This window comes from Pongo abelii, chromosome 1 (assembly GCF_028885655.2).
Source record: "Pongo abelii isolate AG06213 chromosome 1, NHGRI_mPonAbe1-v2.0_pri, whole genome shotgun sequence".
Lineage (NCBI taxonomy): Eukaryota > Metazoa > Chordata > Mammalia > Primates > Hominidae > Pongo > Pongo abelii.
Window position 1 is genome coordinate 97,396,952 of NC_071985.2, and position 16,800 is coordinate 97,413,751.

The 16,800-nt window shown below is 44.4% G+C and overlaps 1 protein-coding gene and 1 long non-coding RNA gene across 4 annotated transcripts; one reads left to right on the forward strand and one right to left on the reverse strand.

Moving 5' to 3' along the window:
- Window positions 1-33: 33 nt before the first annotated feature.
- LELP1 (late cornified envelope like proline rich 1) lies at window positions 34-446 on the reverse strand. The gene has a single exon (XM_002810170.4). The coding sequence runs from the start codon at window positions 444-446 to the stop codon at window positions 150-152; it is 297 nt and encodes a 98-aa protein (XP_002810216.1). The 3' UTR covers window positions 34-149.
- A 1,376-nt stretch (window positions 447-1,822) lies between these two features.
- On the forward strand, window positions 1,823-12,133 carry LOC129049262 (uncharacterized). 3 transcript variants are annotated; one of them, XR_008512226.1, is made up of 6 exons: window positions 1,839-2,315; window positions 5,620-5,692; window positions 5,816-6,012; window positions 7,391-8,396; window positions 9,543-9,854; window positions 10,978-12,133. It is a non-coding gene; the product is annotated as an uncharacterized LOC129049262 (long non-coding RNA). The 3 variants fall into 3 exon arrangements; XR_008512216.1 differs by lacking the exon at window positions 5,620-5,692 and having other exon boundaries at window positions 1,823-1,912; XR_008512207.1 differs by lacking the exon at window positions 5,620-5,692 and having other exon boundaries at window positions 1,836-2,315.
- The last annotated feature ends 4,667 nt before the right edge of the window (window positions 12,134-16,800 follow it).

Genomic DNA, 16,800 nt, shown 5'->3' on the forward strand with positions numbered 1-16,800 from the left:
AATCAAAACCCATCAGAAACACCAGGAGCGGTCTTGCACAGCAGAGGAACACGTTTACTTGTCAGTTCATGGTTTCAGTCTCCAGCCCCACAGTGTTGTACATGGTGGAGGTGGCAGTGGTGGTGGGGTTGGGTAGTGCCCCCAGTGCCTCACTCTGGGGGAGGGCAGGGAGGTGGGCAAGCAGGTGGGCAGGACGAAGGGCATTTAGGAGGACAGGGCTTGGTGCAGAGCTTGGGAGGGCAGGACGAAGGAGACTGCGAGGGGCAGGGCGGGCACTTGGGTGGTGATGGACACTTTTCCCGTGGGCACTTTTCGGAGCAGCGTTGCAGCAGCTTCTTTAAACAGCTGGGCTGGCATTTGGACTCACACTTTTGTTCACACTTGGGATCGCAGTTCTTGGGTTCAGTCTTGGGGTCATTTGATTTACTTTTATCATCACTTGACATTGTTTCTTGATTATCTGAGCCCTGCAAAGAAATATGAGATGGGTTGTAGATGGGAGAGGATACCTACAGGCTTCTTACAGCTTATCCTTGTACTTAAGAAAGTCTTCCGTGAGATGCATTCAGGCTCTAAATCATCTTCTCATTTAGGGCTGCCCTCATCCTTGTATGAGTTTGAGACAGCATTTCTTAATCTCTCCACCCTTAACTCTGCTTCCTTTTCACTTATTCTTGCTTCCATGCCATAGATTCTAATAGGAGTTCTTAACCTAGGGTTTTGGACCCCCCACCTCCCCCACCCCACTGAAACTGTATTTCAGTAGAGTTGGTGTCTCTGTAACTCCATATGTTGTATTTAATTCATTTAGAAACATGATTCCAAGGAGTCCCTAAGTTTGACCAGATTGCTCAAGGCATTCACGGCACAATAGAAGTTTCGCTCCTCTAAGGCCACTTCCCGTTCCCCTGAAGATAGATGGGAGGTACACCAGCAGACTTGGGGGCCTAGGACACTGCTTTCAATCCTGTGTCCCACCTAAGTTCCCTGAACCTTGAGAATTGCTTTCTTTACTAGAGGCCATGGGAAGGAAAGTAATTTAATCCCTGCCATGAGTGGGTTCCCATGGGCTACTCTAGAACTGCCCACTCCTTTGCCTCCATCTAGGTTCTGATAAATAATAGGGTAAGGGAAGAAATCAGGAGATGAACCATGAAATTCCAATTTCTCTGAAAATCTGAATGATAGAGCCACAAAATGTGATTTTCAGAAGGGAATTCCTTTTCTCCCCTGTTGAGTTTTGCCCTGAGCTAGGCATTTCTGTACGGACAGTTTAACTCCTAGATACGGACAGGAATTTTCAGTCCCTCACAATACTTCAAGTTGGATCTGATTGGTTATATTTCTTTGATTTCTTTTAACAATATAAAAATAACATTTTAAATTTTGTTTTAAAATCAGTATAGCTCTCTGGGGAGGTGTATTATTAAGTTGAACTCTAAAATTGTTGAGACTGTATTCCAAGGTGAAGCACACGCCAGTTCTTACCACTGAAAATAACAGGAAACTTTCATTCAACATGACTTTCCCAACTCTGCTCAGTGTGTGGGGTACTTCAGGTCACTCCCAGGATAGAAGAGGCCAAAGAGTGGCCACTTCCACCTGTCCAAATGCAACTTACCTCTCTGTGTTGGTGGTGAACTTGACAAGCAGTTGAGTGAGGTGGATGTTATGGCTGTGCCTGGGAAGGTGGATTTTCCCTCTGGTTCCTCTGCCCAGATCTGAGGAAGCTGGGGGTGGGGGCAGGGGCAGTGACCTCCGCTTATGAGGTCATTGCAGCATCATCGAGGGGCGATTGTTGTGTGACTCCATAGCTCCCAGCACAGCAAGCCCTGGACACCAGAATAGAGCCATGATGAATCACCTCCCTTGGCTGTCCCACCCCTCCCTACACCCCTCAACATTCAGGCTGGTAAAATGAGGCTGCAGTGAAGAGTCCTGGGCTCTGAGGATGGGAGGCTCATTGTCGCTAGGAGCAGAAAAGCTGGCCCACTGTTGACACATGGTCTCCAGCTCCTCTTCCACCCTCAAAGTTTAATTCCTCTGAACCTGCCCCTTCCCCACCCTTCTAGGAGAGCATCCCTGAATTGATCACAGCCATTTTGACATTCTTCTTTTCTTTATTTTTCTAATGTGAGATTCTGAAACCTCTTCTTACCACCCCACACAATTGGGTTAGCCCCAGATCCTGCCTTAGGGTACAAAGATTTGCCTCACAGAATTCCTTCCTTGCCTTTTTTAAAGGCCTGACCAGGGTCTTTATGGTTGGAATGGGGGTGTGTCAGGAGTGGCGATGGGAGGCTGGAGTGCGAAAGGTGGGTAGGCTTAGACACAGGGTGCCTGAACTCAGGTTTAGGAGGTTCATCGTGGCAGTCATCACGAATGAATCTCTAGTGACTTTTGATTAAAATTGTGACACGATTGTGCCTAAGGTATTTAAATATTAGGATGATTTGGGAGATGGAGTGGTGAAGTAAAAGTCGAATGAGACTGTTTTAAAGAAATTATGAAAATCTCCACATCTGAAGGAAGGCAGTCTTGGGTCTGGGTGCCCATGAGAAAGGCCTCATTAGACAGGCAGATTCATGGGACTTATTTACTGACTGTGCAGAAAATTAAGAATTGAAGATGACTCCGGAGCAAAAGGGCTGCTTCCTAATGTACTAGAAGCCAATACGATGACACCAGGTTTTTGAGAAAAGAAAAGCTTTTTACTGCAACTTGACCATCAAGGAGACAAGAGTTCAGCTCGAATCTGTCTCCCTATGCTGGCTTTAAGGCAATCATTTTATTGGGAAAGGTTTAGGGGTCAGATTCTGGGATTAGTAGGTGACTGGTAGAAGGAAAAGGGAGGGCTGGAAAAAGTCCTCAGGCATGGGAAGTTATCTGTTCATGCTACCTCATGGGTCACGTGTACAGTTTCGGGGAGGGTCAGTATGAAACATGCAGTGGAAATTTGGCTGTGACATCAGCATGCTTTTTCTGTGCAGACTCCAGTCTGCCATATTGGCGCCAATGACTTCAGCCAATTTTGTTATCTTACAAATGCAGAGAGTTTCAGCATTTCAGCAAGTTGTTCTTTTTTTAAAATCTACCATCATGTAAACTCAAGAACTTGTATTAGTCACTAGCTTGTTTAACTCTTTGGGACAATGTTTCACCAGGTTTTGGGGTGTTAGTATTACTTTTAATGAGAGCTGAGGAAATAGGGGAACAGATTTGTGCTAAAAGAATATGGGTTTAAGTCTGAGAAGAGTTTAGTTAGAGTGAACCCTCTTGGGTGGTTATTGGAAATATGGCTTTGGCCCTTGGGCCACTGGGGAGACCTGAGGCCTTCAGTTCCTTTCAGTTTAACAAGTGTTTATTGAATAGAAGAACATGAGTTGAAGATGGAGAAACCTCATATAGGGTTTATTCACAAGGATAAATAATGCCATATTTAATTAAACCTCAAATGAACCTAAATAAAAGAGGAGAATGGGTTGGGATTTAACCCCCTATCACTGGAATAATTGACGATAGAGTCATAGTCTTGGTGCAGGCCACTCCTTTCATAAGAATTTCCTCTTTCTTCCATAATTTTGTTCATCAGCTGTCTCTCCTCAAAGCTGTTGAGAAGCAGCTCTCACCCTCATTTCAGGAGACCCAGCCTCACCCGATGTTCAGCTCTGGACCAAAGCTACCAATCTAGATATGGGGATGGCAGTCATTTGTGACAGCAATGTAAAAAATGTAGTGATTTCTACTAGCCATTGTTATCTTTCTCTTTCTCCTTTCTTCCCTCTCCTATTTCTTGCTCAAGAAGTTCTCAGTGAATGAAAGTATATCAGTCACTGGACTTTCAGTAGGATACCGTTTGCCCATTATCTTTCCAGTCTTTAAAACCTTCCTCTTTAAAGGTCAGCACTCCTGGCAGTGTTACATTTGGTATCCCAGCTACCAGCCTTACCTTTCACTCAGGGTTTGGTGGCTAAGTGACTTCCTTCACTGGCTAGAAGGAACTACTACTGAGACGAAACATAGAACAGGCTTCTTAGGCTGCTGGGCCTCCACAAGAGAGGCTGGAAGAAGAGATAAATGTCAAAGCCCAGCTTGTCTAGATTAGGGTTAGAAGAGGACCCTGAAGTCAGATTTCTGGGTTTAAATCCTGTTTTTGCTAGGCACGGTGGCTCACGCCTGTAATCCCAGCACTTTGGGAGGCTGAGGCGGGCGGATCACGAGGTCAGGAGTTTGAGACCAGCCTGGCCAACATGGTGAAACCCCATCTCTACTAAAAATACAAAAATTAGCAAATTAGCTGGGTGTGGTGGTGCATGCCTGAAATCCCAACTACTCGGGAGGCTGAGGCAGGAGAATCGCTTGAAATGGGAGGCAGAGGTTGCAGTGAGCCGAGATTGCACCATTGCACTGCAGCCTGGGCAATAGAGCGAGACTCTGTCTCAAAAAAAAAAAAAAAAAATCCTGCTGTCATCCTTTACTTGCTGAACAACTCCTAGTAATTTACATAACCATCCAGGTCTTGATTCCCTCATCTATAAAATGATATAATGTCACCATCATCTTAAGATAATATATAACTTACGTCGATTGCTCATAACATGCCAGGCATATTTGCAAGTGCAAAACCTACACCCTCATCCATTACAGTGCCTCACTAGACTCATAGAATTGTAAAGACTGGAGATGCCCTGTATGAAGTACCCCCCAAAAATGTTTGTTATTCATATTAGTTATCGTTTTTGTCAACACTGGCCAGGTGTCTTCATTGGTTTGCTGAACCTCTCTCTCTGTGTCTTCATTTCTGTCTCATTCTCTTGTTTTCTGGTGTTGGCCCTATAATCCCACTTCTCCAACTCAATATTTTCCTCAGACCCCTTCTCCATAGCGTTTTTTTTTTCCTGACTTCCAGCCAAAGATCCTGGTGGTGTTTACAGTAAGATTAGATATTTTAATGTTAACTATTAATGGATGATTTCACTTTTGAGCAGGAAGAGTTGATATCAATGTTATTGATAAAAGATAGTAACTTAATTTAGGCCAAAAAAGTCATTGGGCCATTCAGTGGTTCCTCTCTGTGTGTGTCTGAAGGCCCTGTATGTCTGCATATTGTATCAGCCCAGGGACGTGCTATGTATCAGCAACTTTAACTCCATTAGGATCCCCCTCGCTGCTTTTTTGTCAAAGTATTTCGATTTTTTTCCATGCCTTTTTCTATCTCTCTGTGTAATTCTCGTTGAACAGGCAGAACCTGCATGATAGTCAGAAAGCAACTCTATTTCTTCTCTTGATGCCTCTTAAAACCCTCTCTGTGGGGCTGGCTCTTCCCTTTCTCTTGGAATGAAATCTCTAGCAGATGCCCTTTACTTTTAGAATCATGCTAAGAAATAGCATGATTTCTTACTTCTATTTACATAAAAATAACTTCCATTTACATAAAAAAATCTTATTTCAGTAATCAGAAGGTCTTTCCTTGAATGTTGGATTTCCTTCTCTTTCCTACTTGGTACTACTGCAGGAAGGAAGGCTGCACGGAAAAGAAGAGTATCTTCTCTATTAGTTACTAGAAGTTTTTAATTTTCTTCCCTTGCTCACCCAGCTGCCTCTTGTCCATTTGGGTAGGGGCTGCAAAGGAATAAGAAAGAAAGACCTGAAAACTTTGTGAACTGGCATAAGAGCTTTCTGGGCTTGGCAGGTGCTTACGGCTGACCTTTCTCCCATGGAGAACTTGAATGTGTTCTTCACAGACTCTCCTCTCCCTGCTGGCTGGGTGTTGGCCACAGTTCTTTAGTATGACAGGCGTGTCTGCTTTGTCTAGCTGTGCATGGCTCCTGTAGCGCCTAGGCATTGGCAAGCTCTCCAACAGCTTCTCTTGGCTGGTATTCCTCATCTTCACCTCCTGGAAAGGATTTTAGACCATGTGGACAGCCAGTTTTCCCTCCCTTATGGCTCATATCTGGCCCATGGGAACCAGAAATACATCCTCCCCTTTCACTGTTTATCAATCACCATTGGGTAAGTTTTTCTTGATATTTGTGTATTTTTGCTCATTCATTATATAAAGGGGGAAGAATGTTCTATGAAATCCTCATGGACATGGTTCAGGGTTTATCCTATTTGACTTTACTGCAGTAATTGTTACAGTTGTGTCCCATATTTTAACCCTCTTCCCTTTTGGTCCTCTGTGACATGGGTAGACTCCCACTTACAGCCTCATCTACTCTCCTTCCTGAGCCCTTTCTCCTCTGCTGAATCCTTTGAACATCACCCGCACCTTCATTTTTCACCCTTGCTGCTGATATTATCATCCACCATTGCTGGAAGTACCAGCTCTGCATAGAGAATCCCAAAGCCCACCCACCCTCTTACCTGAGCTCTAGGTCCCAATATTAACATCCATTGGATGTACTTTGGTACCTCAAGCTGATTTTACAAAATCAGAGTTCAACACCTTCCACATTTTTCCTAACATGCCCCTCTTGCTCCTCTTATGCGCTCCAACTCTGTGAATAGCATCCTGTCCACCAAGACTTAACCAGAAACCTGGGATCTTCCCAGACTCTTGCTTCCTACTTAACCTTACACCAAATGTGCTATCAGGACCTGAAGATTCTACCTCCTGAGCCACAGGCTTCTAAGCCAGGGTGTGTTTGGGAGCTGCAGGGGACATTGCTCTCAAGTTGGTCCCCCATCCTCTCACAGCCATGATTGCTGCCTTTATTGTGGCATCATCATCACAGGTCTCCCTGTCTCCAAAGAGTCCCACCACTAATTCAACCCCCACAGCATTGCCAAAGTGAATTTTATAAAACAAAAGCTTAATTTTACTACTGAATTTAAGATGAGGCCCAAGGCTCTTGGTTGGGTCAACAAAACTCTTACTAATCTGGTGTCTATTTCAGCTCAGTCTTCTACTTTTACCGTAGATTCTGGGGTAAAGCTACTTGCAGTTTCCAAAATATGCTAGACTTTTTTATTTTTTTAAACTCTGAGTTTTTGCTCTGCCAGCGAGTCCTCCCTCTCTCCTCCTCAACTTTGAACTCATAGGAAATTCTCCTTGGGCATGATTTCTCTCACCTTCCCAGGCAGTTAGTTGCCTTAGCCAAGTTCATTCTGAAATTTTTATCCCCATATTTTATTGTTATTTATTTCCTGATCTAGTCTCTCACATGATGTAGTGTAGAGATCAGGAACCAATTACTTTTTAAAATTTCTGTTTCTGCAGTGTCCAGTGTGTGTCTTGGCACATGTTGGCCAGGCAATAGTTAATGCTTCTTGTCAATAAGGAGATGGAATAATATTATTTCAATGGTTTTGCAATTGCTTTTCTCTCTAACTGGAGTATCCCCCTCCTTTTTGCCTTACTGATATTTATTTATCTTTTATCTTCTAGATACAACTTGAAAATGCCGCCTTCCATGTGGACTGCTCTGAACCCCACCCTGCTGCAGTTAAGAGATACCATCTCTGAACATGCCTGACGTGCTCCCCATGGGTTGACTCCCCACCTGTTCTGCCGGGAGGGGGGCAATGCTGTCTTCTGTCTCATACAGTGCCCTAATCCAGGAAAGGGCTTTCTTATTATTCTTTGCATCTTTAGTGCTGGGCCAGGGCCTGACATATAATAGATGCTCAGTGAATATTTGGGGAATAAATGAATGGATATACAAGACAAAGTTCAGCAGGGGAGATAAGAATCAAATAAACTATCTGTCAGAGGAGGGAGATCCAACTTTATGGAGATGGAGATCTGTTTCTCAGGGTCAGCTTCCAACATGACTCTATCTGTATGAGGCCCAGAGATTCCAGGAGGCAGGTACCGCTGGGCTGTGTAGGCTGAAAATCCCAGATCATGTTGGATTTGTCCAGGATACAGCCGCCATCTGATCCAGGCTCCCAAGCAGAGATGGACTCAAGCTTCAGCGAGTGTCCATCTCCCCTTCCCTGCAGCTGGGGTTTGTCTTGCCCTGCACCTCCTCACCCTCCAACACACACACACACACACACACACACACATTCTCTGGCTGGTGAGACCCGCTTCAGGAGCACTGAGGAGGACATGGGATGGAGTGGACTTGGTAGGGGAGTAGCTGGGCAAGGCACAGTAGGGAAGGATCCTGTGGGTAAATGGGAGTCATTCTCTTGAGTGAAGCTCTACCGGACTCCGCTGTGGAGTCCACATTCTACCTGAGGGCTCCTCCTGAGGTGCCCACCAGCCTTCTGTTTCCTTTTTCCTCCTTTGGCACCATCACCTTCCCAGTTACAAGCAAGGGCAATAAACTGGGGGCCCACTGGGGAAGATGTCTTAATGGAGAGAGCAGAGATGAAGAGAAAATCCCTCAGCAGGTTGAGAGTGCCTTCTGCAGGCTCAGGGCACAAAGCGAGAACTCTTTGCACAGGTAAGGAAGGCAGTGAAAAACAGAGACCCATTTCCTTCACTGAGTGTGGGATCACAAAGTCAGGAAATTTAGGGGACATTTTCAGATGATTTGAAGTAGTTCTTGTCAATTTCTTAACCAGCTTTACAAGGTGTTCATATTTTTTAATAAAGTGGGAGGCAGCACTGTGTTTCCCTAATGATCTTCTTTTGCCACAGGAGGCAGCGTGGGCTGGAACAGTAGCAGCTGGAATAAGCAGCTTTATCTAATCAAACTTTAGCTAAGATGTGAAAATAACCTAAATGTCCATCAACAGATGAATGAAGAAAACGTGGTATATACACATGATAGAATACTATCCAGCCTTAAAAAGGAAGGAAATTCTGCCATATTCAACAACATAAACGGCCCTTGAGGACATTACGCAGTGAAATAAGTCAAATACAGAAAGACAAATACTGCATCATTCCACTTACATCAAGTATCTAAAAATGGTCAAATTCATTAAATCAAAGGCTGTAACAGTGGTTACCAGGGACAGGGGGAGGATGAAATGAGTTATTAATTAACAGGCATAAAATAATTAAGTAAGATGAATAAGCTCTAGAGATCTGCTGAACAACTTTGCACCCATAGTCAACAATATTGCATTGTATTAATACACTTACAATTTGTTAAGAGGATAGAGCTCATGTTAAATGTTCTTACCACAAAAATATAAATAAATTTAAAAAGAGGATAAGGAAGGGGAAGGATGGCACACCTGGCCCCCAGGAAGGTCCTGAGTGTACTTTTGTCTAATTCCTGCTGTTTTCTGGGAAGGATCTGGGAGGAGTCACTCACCACCTATGGAGGCCCAGTGGCCTGGGAAGGTCTTCTCCTTGTTGCTCATGAGAGTTGGGGTCTTGTGGGCTGTGGGGTGCTCAGGGTGGGAGCACGAGGGAAGGAGGTGTGTGTGATGAGTGAGATAGAGTCCCCATGCCTCTAGAGGAAAGGAAGAGTCATCTCAGCATGTTCAAAACAGGCTTAGGAGCAGACTAAGAGGTCAGCTCTCTTAGGAGAGGAGGTGATAAATAAATGTTGTAATTGTCTTGATTGAAGCTGAAGGATTGGAAAGAGAAAATTCTTAAGACTTTACCATTGTCTAAAGCAGTTTTTCTTTCTTAGAATTTCGATCATCCTTGCTACTTAAGATCCCCAAAATGGTGGAACCAAAGGGTACTGAGAGCTAAGGAAGGAAAACTCCATACTTGAGATGCCTTCTTGAGCCAGCAGGTGGCAGTAGTGGTGGTGGAGGCAACAGTTGGATGAACTGACTGGTCCTGACCACACAGTGTCAAAATAGAGAATGGAGAGCAGGTCTGCTGTTCATGAAAGATGCCTGAAACACGGCCCACGTGTCCAAGCCTTGGTGTTGTCTGGAGGAGGAGCCAGGAGGAGACCGTTGATGAACTGCTCTCAGATTGTTGGTCTATGAAGGTATCTTTCTCTTTCAGTAGATGAAAGGTAATTTCTGGGCTTTGTGATTCTGGAAGAAAGAGATTGGAGAGGGTGCAGGGAGCAACGTACTGCCTAGAAGCTGGGGGGAAGGGAGGCTTCAGAAGATCCTCTTTGGCTTTGGTGGTATTCCTGTTAGCATGGGGTGGAAGTCCACTTCTGCCAGCTGTGGGGTACAGAGCAGGGCTTGGGGGCCCAGGAGGGGACTGGCAGGGAATCTGGCACTGCTGCAGCTGCAGCTAGGTCATCTTTCCTGTGTTGATGATACACTGCAAAAAACAGGAGATAAACTTTTATGCTTTAGTGACAGCAGTGGAGGAGCTTCCTCCTGAATGTTCACATGTGAGATATTCCCTCTCTTCTCCCTAATTCTCCATCCTTGGGGACTAAGACCTTCACTCCCACTCACTCACTGCCATGATCAAAGCCACGGTTGCCTCCATTGGAGCACAGCACTCAGCCAAGGGGAGTGTCTCTGGGGCTGCACCAAGGAGCCGATGCCTGCCCATGTCTACTCCAAACTCAGAGGGCTGAGGCCAGTTATGGATGCTGCTGTCTAAGACAATCATTCTCACATTGCAATGATTCAGAAAAAAAGCAAAAAGTTTGGGAAGCACCAAGATAGAGTGCCTGTTAAAAAATGGAAAGTGGAGTAGGGGAGTTTTAGTCTGAGGAAGGAAAAGTTTGGAGGAGGGAGCACAAGCCTGCACATAATTCAAGGCTGTCCCTTATGAATACATGCTCCCAAATGTTCCAGAGAGTGGGAGCAGCACGTGTGGGTGGAAGTGGCAGGAGGTAAGGAAGAAGTTGCTAACATCCTCTTCTCAGGCCAGTAGCAGCACTTCCTAAGTTTATCAACTGTCTGGCCCAGCAAATGTTTAATTAAGTGCCAACTAATCTTTTGAAGGCGTTTTGGTGGAGAATAATTTGATGGGAGGCAGGACTAGATGACTTTTAGAATGTCATGCAAAATTTCCTGTGTTTTGATGTGTTTTATTAATAGTTATGCAGACATTTTGTCTTTTCTCCTATTATTGACTGTTTCTCTTCTTCATCTATGCTATTCCTAGTTACTTTAAAATCTGATCTCTCTTTTTTTTTTCAGGAGGTTAATACATGTCAGTTTGACATTGTATCATTGAATCAGAATTGAACATCAGAAAGAGTAAAATTCCCAGGCCTTTGTTACCCTAGCCTGGGTACAAGCTCAAGATGATGCAGAAGGAGGAGCAAAGCATGGGATCCAAGAAAGTTAAGTTCCAGTTCAGGTCTAAGAGAATCATGTCTGTGATCTGTGTCTTTGGTTTCTTCATCTACAGCTGTCATCTTGTGGGCTGGAGCATGGTGGCCAGGCAGTGTGCAAGGGGCTCTGGTGTCCATGCAGCCCTCATAGACCTGCGGAGGTATTATTGCTCTAAGCCCCCAGTGGAGTTCCAGTTTGATAGCTGCCCTGGATGGAGATGTGGGAGTGAGAGAAAGGGGATATGGAGGCAGGTCTAATTTACTCAGCAGCACGTCAGGTCTTTGGGACTTCCTGGTGTCTGAGAGGAGACAAGCAGAATGAACTTGCTGAGCTCCTCATCTCCAGGAAACAGTTCTTCTACAAGGATTCCTGGGCTGGGTGTTTAGCATCTTTCATATGCCCCCACCCCAATCCCACCTTCTCTTTCGGAGACTTGAAATGAAATCGCTTAACATTAACTCACACCACCTCTAGCTCTGCTCTTTAGGATTAAATGAAGTTTAAAGTCACTGAGCCTCTCCCAGAGGCTAGACCCTGTGTGTGCGTATGCATGCCTATGTCCTCATGTGTGCATGTGTGTGCGTGTGAGTGTGTGTGCATGCACATGTTTGAGGGCAGCATAGGGAATGAAGATACAGAGCAACCTGGACAAATACTCTGCAGTCTAGGCAAGAGTGAGTGTGGTCACTGATGTTGAGGCACAGAGCTAAGTGTGGGGAAATATGGCTGAAGTTTGTTCAGTGTGCTGTGGAAATCCATTTGGATGATAGGTGGGGGTGAGTGGGTCACAGAAAACCTCCTGGGGAGCTGTCACATCCAGGCATGATGTAGAGGGGATTCTGTCTCTTTCTAGGTCAATGCATATCGACCATCCTGTGGCAGTTTATCCAGTCTTTTGTTCTCTAGCTGCATTTGTTTATGGATACTACATCCTTTTCTTCTCTTCACCAGCAAGACTTCCTGGGCTGGTCAGTCGACAAGGAGAAGGTTTACCTAATCTCTCAAAATAAAGAAATGGAAACCTAGTTCTAGTGTGTGCCTCACACTAGCTTGCCAAGGCATAGCCCAGGTAGCTCTGATCTTTTGATACCACCAGTTCCCAGGTGGTGGTGCTAGAAACACGTCAGTGGTTTGGGTCCGGACAGTGGATGATGGATGGGGGTTCTTACCTACACAGGCAATAGTGTCAGTTTAAAGTTTGTTTAAGAAATTCTGCCTGCTAAACTTAAACAAAAAGACTTTAAGCTGTGGAAATTGTAGAGAAAAATATATTCTACATACCTACAATGCAAAGAGCTTGAGAAAAATTTAGGCTCAGGAGAAGAGTTTAATAACAAGATTTAGAACAAGAACCAGAAGCTCTACTCTTTGTTTCAGTCTGAAATTAACCAGCAGGTACATTCCTGTGCACAGTGAAGGGACCCAGGAACCTATAATCTTGACTAGGCAAAAGGGAAGTGGATACAATTTGGGAGGACCTTCCCAATCCTACTATAAAATTAGTTCTTATCCTTTCTCTTCCACTTCCACTCTTGATTGTTCTTGAAATTTTTTATCCTTCAGGTATATTTTTCAATTGACTATGATGCGGTTTTACCTCCATGGAAATAAGGGAGAGGCTATTGTGTGGCTGGTGGGAGGAGAACTGGGAAATAATATGATTAGATTCAAAATTCCATAATCACTGAATATGATTAGCTCCCAAGGAAACTCCTGCCGGTTGCGCTTAGGAACCCAAGGAAGAAACCCAGATGGGAGCCCAGGAGACATCCTCTGCTCTGCCTTCTTTCTCACCTTCCACGTTCAATACATCATCCCACATGCCCTCTGTGCCTAATAGAAGCCCTCGTCAGATCAGCCTAATGGTTCATGCAGCACATGTGTGTCCCCACTGCTGCAGGAGACAACCGAGGAGGCTTCTCTAGAGAGCCTCAGTGTCTTATTCTCTTTGTCTTCAGGTTTTATAAACTAGACGCTTTCTAGGCGTTGTTGTCAATGGTTGTTGAATAATGGTACAGAACTCAATTTAGCAGTGCTAAATTGGTTCTGATTAATGATTATTGAATTAAAGATCAGAACTTAATTTACCTGGATAGTTAAACAACAGGCATAAATAAAACCCACAAGTAAGCTGAGACCAAGGAGAATGTCCTCAACCCTTTGAAACTTGTGCTACTGTGGTGTGTTGTGCTCTGAGACCCTGGAGCCCTGGCGCACAATCATGTCCTAGACCAGTGGTTGTCAAAGTGTGGTGTGGGAACCTTGGGGTCCCTGAGATGCATTCAGTAGGGTCAGCGAGATCAAAACAATTTTAATCATAATGCTGACATTATTTGACTTTTTTACTCATATTTTTCATTAGTCTATGGTAGAATTTTCCAGAGAGTAGATGATATGCAATGACATCATCACTCTGCCAGCTAGTGCAATATCTACTTATGTAAAATGTGTTTAAAATTTTCTAGTTTTAATTTTTAATACAAGAAATATCAATAGATGTAAATCACATGAATAAAATCTATTTAGGGTCCTTAATAATCTTAAGTGTGTAAATTATTTTCAAGGCCAAGTAGTGTGAGAACTGCTGCAGTAATAACTCTCTCTGGGGTCCATCCCCAACAGACTGGGCTCTGTGCAGAGCCAGGCTTACAATTCTGGTCCCAGATGCTGAGCGCTCACATCTATGAACCTTGCAGGGCCTGTCACTTGCTCATCCCTCCTGCAGCCCTGACACTGATGGCTCCTTTGTGTACCCTCCTCACCTCCCCTGCATGGCGAGTCCCTAATCAGAAATGGATCGGTGCCTCATGTAGAGGTGGGTCTGGAGGCAGCTGAAATCAGAGACTGAGACTGGGCAACTGGGGGGAAAAAGAAGACCTTCTGACTTGAACCGAGTTCGCTTGTCACTCTTGGGTGGCCCCTGATTGCCTCTAGGGTCCTTCCAAGGATTTCCCATTCAGTCTCCACTTTCCTCCATTTGTCCTTTGTCTCTCTGTGACTTTGTCTTTCTGTGACTTTTTTACATCTCCAGCAAAGAGCAGAGACGTGACCAGTCAGGGATACATATGTTTGATTGGGAAGCAAAGAGAGAAAATAAAATCATAGGTCTTGGAATAGGTTCAAAGTCCAGAGGAAGGGGTGAGCTTTGTTAGGATTTATGGAGATTATTAGGGAGAAAATACAAACAGACAATGTCATTGTCTTCATCAAAGAGTGTGGAGTTGTGCTGTAAAGAATTCTGGCAAATTTTTCATTGATTTAAGCAGTTTTCATGTGTTAATTTTTTAACAACATTTGCTCCTAGAAACATTAATGAAGTTGTTGAATCCCATTGAGGCAGAGATCTAAATGTTCTGTGTTCTTGCAGGAATCTCATATAGCCAGCAGAAGGCAGTGTGGTAGAGAAGGTAGCTGGTGGAAATATGGCATATTTGGATCACAGGTGGAAGGTTTGAAAACATGGCACTCTGTCTAAACCATGTTGTCTCCTGGGTGAAAAGCTGGGAGGGGTTGTTGATTCAGGGAGGAGACCCCAGTAGACTATGACAATATCTTCCATCTTGAATCTGAAGACAGGTAGCATCTTCTAGGTTGTGTGGTGGTCCCTATTATTGCTGGAAGTAAGGGGATGGAGGTGGGCGGGGGATGCAGTATCCTCTTGTCCAGGTCAGAGAAGGTGGCTTCTGAGGGTCATTTCTGCTTTGCTGCACAGTCTTGCTGGCATAAGGGGTATTAACAGCTGTACTTCTACTGTATGAAGGGTGGGAGACAGGGCTCAGGCACCTGGGGAGGATAGGGCTGTGGGACCTGAGTTGGGAGTGGTGCTGGCAGGGGACTTTGCCTTATTTCTGCTGCTACTAGGACATTTTCCCTAGTTGAAAGTAAACTGAGCGAAAGAAGAAAGTACTTTAGTATGAGACAACATCAGTGAAGAAAATTATCCCCCAAAATACCACAAGGGAGAAACACCCTCTTTCATCACCCCTTTCTTTAATGTCAGTGACAAGACATCTCATTGCACTCGCTCCTGAGACTGCCTACCCCACAGAAGCCTTTTGTGGGTCTGCCCCACAGATGGCTGAGACCTGCAGTGTCTGCCCCTCCCAGGAGTTGGTATCTGGACTGCACCCTGTCCTTCTCCTGGAATATTTTCACATCACAGCAAGTCAGGGGAGAGAAAAGACGTGAAGGTATCTGGGAGGTAAGCCTTGAAGTGAAAGGCAAAGCAGAGCGCTGGCTAAATTAATCAGACCTGTTGTTGCAGATAATCTAATTTGGAGGGAGATCGGATTATATTTTTTCTGCTATGAAACACGTCCTTTCTTTGACTCTGTGTCCCCTGTTCCTAAGGCATTTTTTCTCCTTACTCATCCCTCCTTGGCAACTTCCCTGGACCTTTTGTACTGCCCCTATGACTTACAACTTGATCATTACTTCCTCAGGAACATCAGTGTCCCTTGTCATGGCCCATCTTATGTGTTAGAATCTGGGAGCATACTAAATTGTATGTCCTGGCAATCTCCCTCATCTCTGCCAGGAAACCCAACTTGAGTAGCCACATGAACAAGTTTCCTTAGTTACTTACATATAAAAAGATGGAAACTATCAACAGATAATATTTTTCTATGGTTCTATGAAGTAATTGAAAACAAAAAAGAGACAGCTCTTATAAGTTCATTAAATGTTTCTAATAAAACTTTAAATATAATTATCTATAAAATATAAGTATATTTTATTTGGTAAAATGAACAATAATTATTATTAATCCTAATAAGTATAATGATATCTGACTTAGAAGAATTTATAAACACAGAGCCTTATAACCATAGGGAATAATAGACAAATATTTCAATTTCAATGTACTTACACATTCTTTCAAAGAGAGTAGCCAATAAATATATTTAAGCATATGTTACACTAAAAATGTCATAAAGAAGTAAAATGGAAATTCAAGTTGAAGTAGAAGAAAACCATATAAAAATTTCAAATGTAAAAGAAAAACTTTGGTCAACCTCTTTCATGAACATAGATAAAAAAATTTCTTAAAGAGAGCTGGCAAGATGACTGAATAGGAACAGCTCTGGTCGGGAGCTCCCAGCAAGATCAAAGCGGAAGGCAGGTGATTTCTGCATTTCCAACTGAGGTACCTGGTTCATCTCATTGGGACTGGTTAGACATTGGGTGCAGCCCATGGAGGGTGAGCAGAAGCATGGTGAGGCGTTGCCTCACCCGGGAAGTGCAAAGGGGTGGGGAACTACTGCCCCTAGCCAAAGGAAGCCATGAGGGACTGTGCTACCTGGCCCAGATACTACACTTTCCCCATGGTTTTGGCAACCCACAGACCAGAGTATTCCCTCGTGTGCCTACACCATGAGGGTCCTGGGTTTCAAGCACAAAACTAGGTGGCTGTTTGGGCAGACCCTGAGCTAGCTGCAGGAGTTGTTTTTCATACCCCAGTGGTGCCTGGAGCCCCAGTGAGACAGAGCTGTTCACTCTCCTGGAAAGGGGGTTGAACCCAGGGTGGTCTTGATCAGCGGGTCCCATGGAGCCCAGCAAGCTAAGAACCACTAGCTTGAAATTCTTGCTGCCAGCACAGCTGTCTGAAGTTGGCCTGGGATGATTGAGCTTGGTGCGGGGAGGTGTGTCTAGCATTACTGAGGCTTGAGTAGGCCGTTTTCCCCTCAC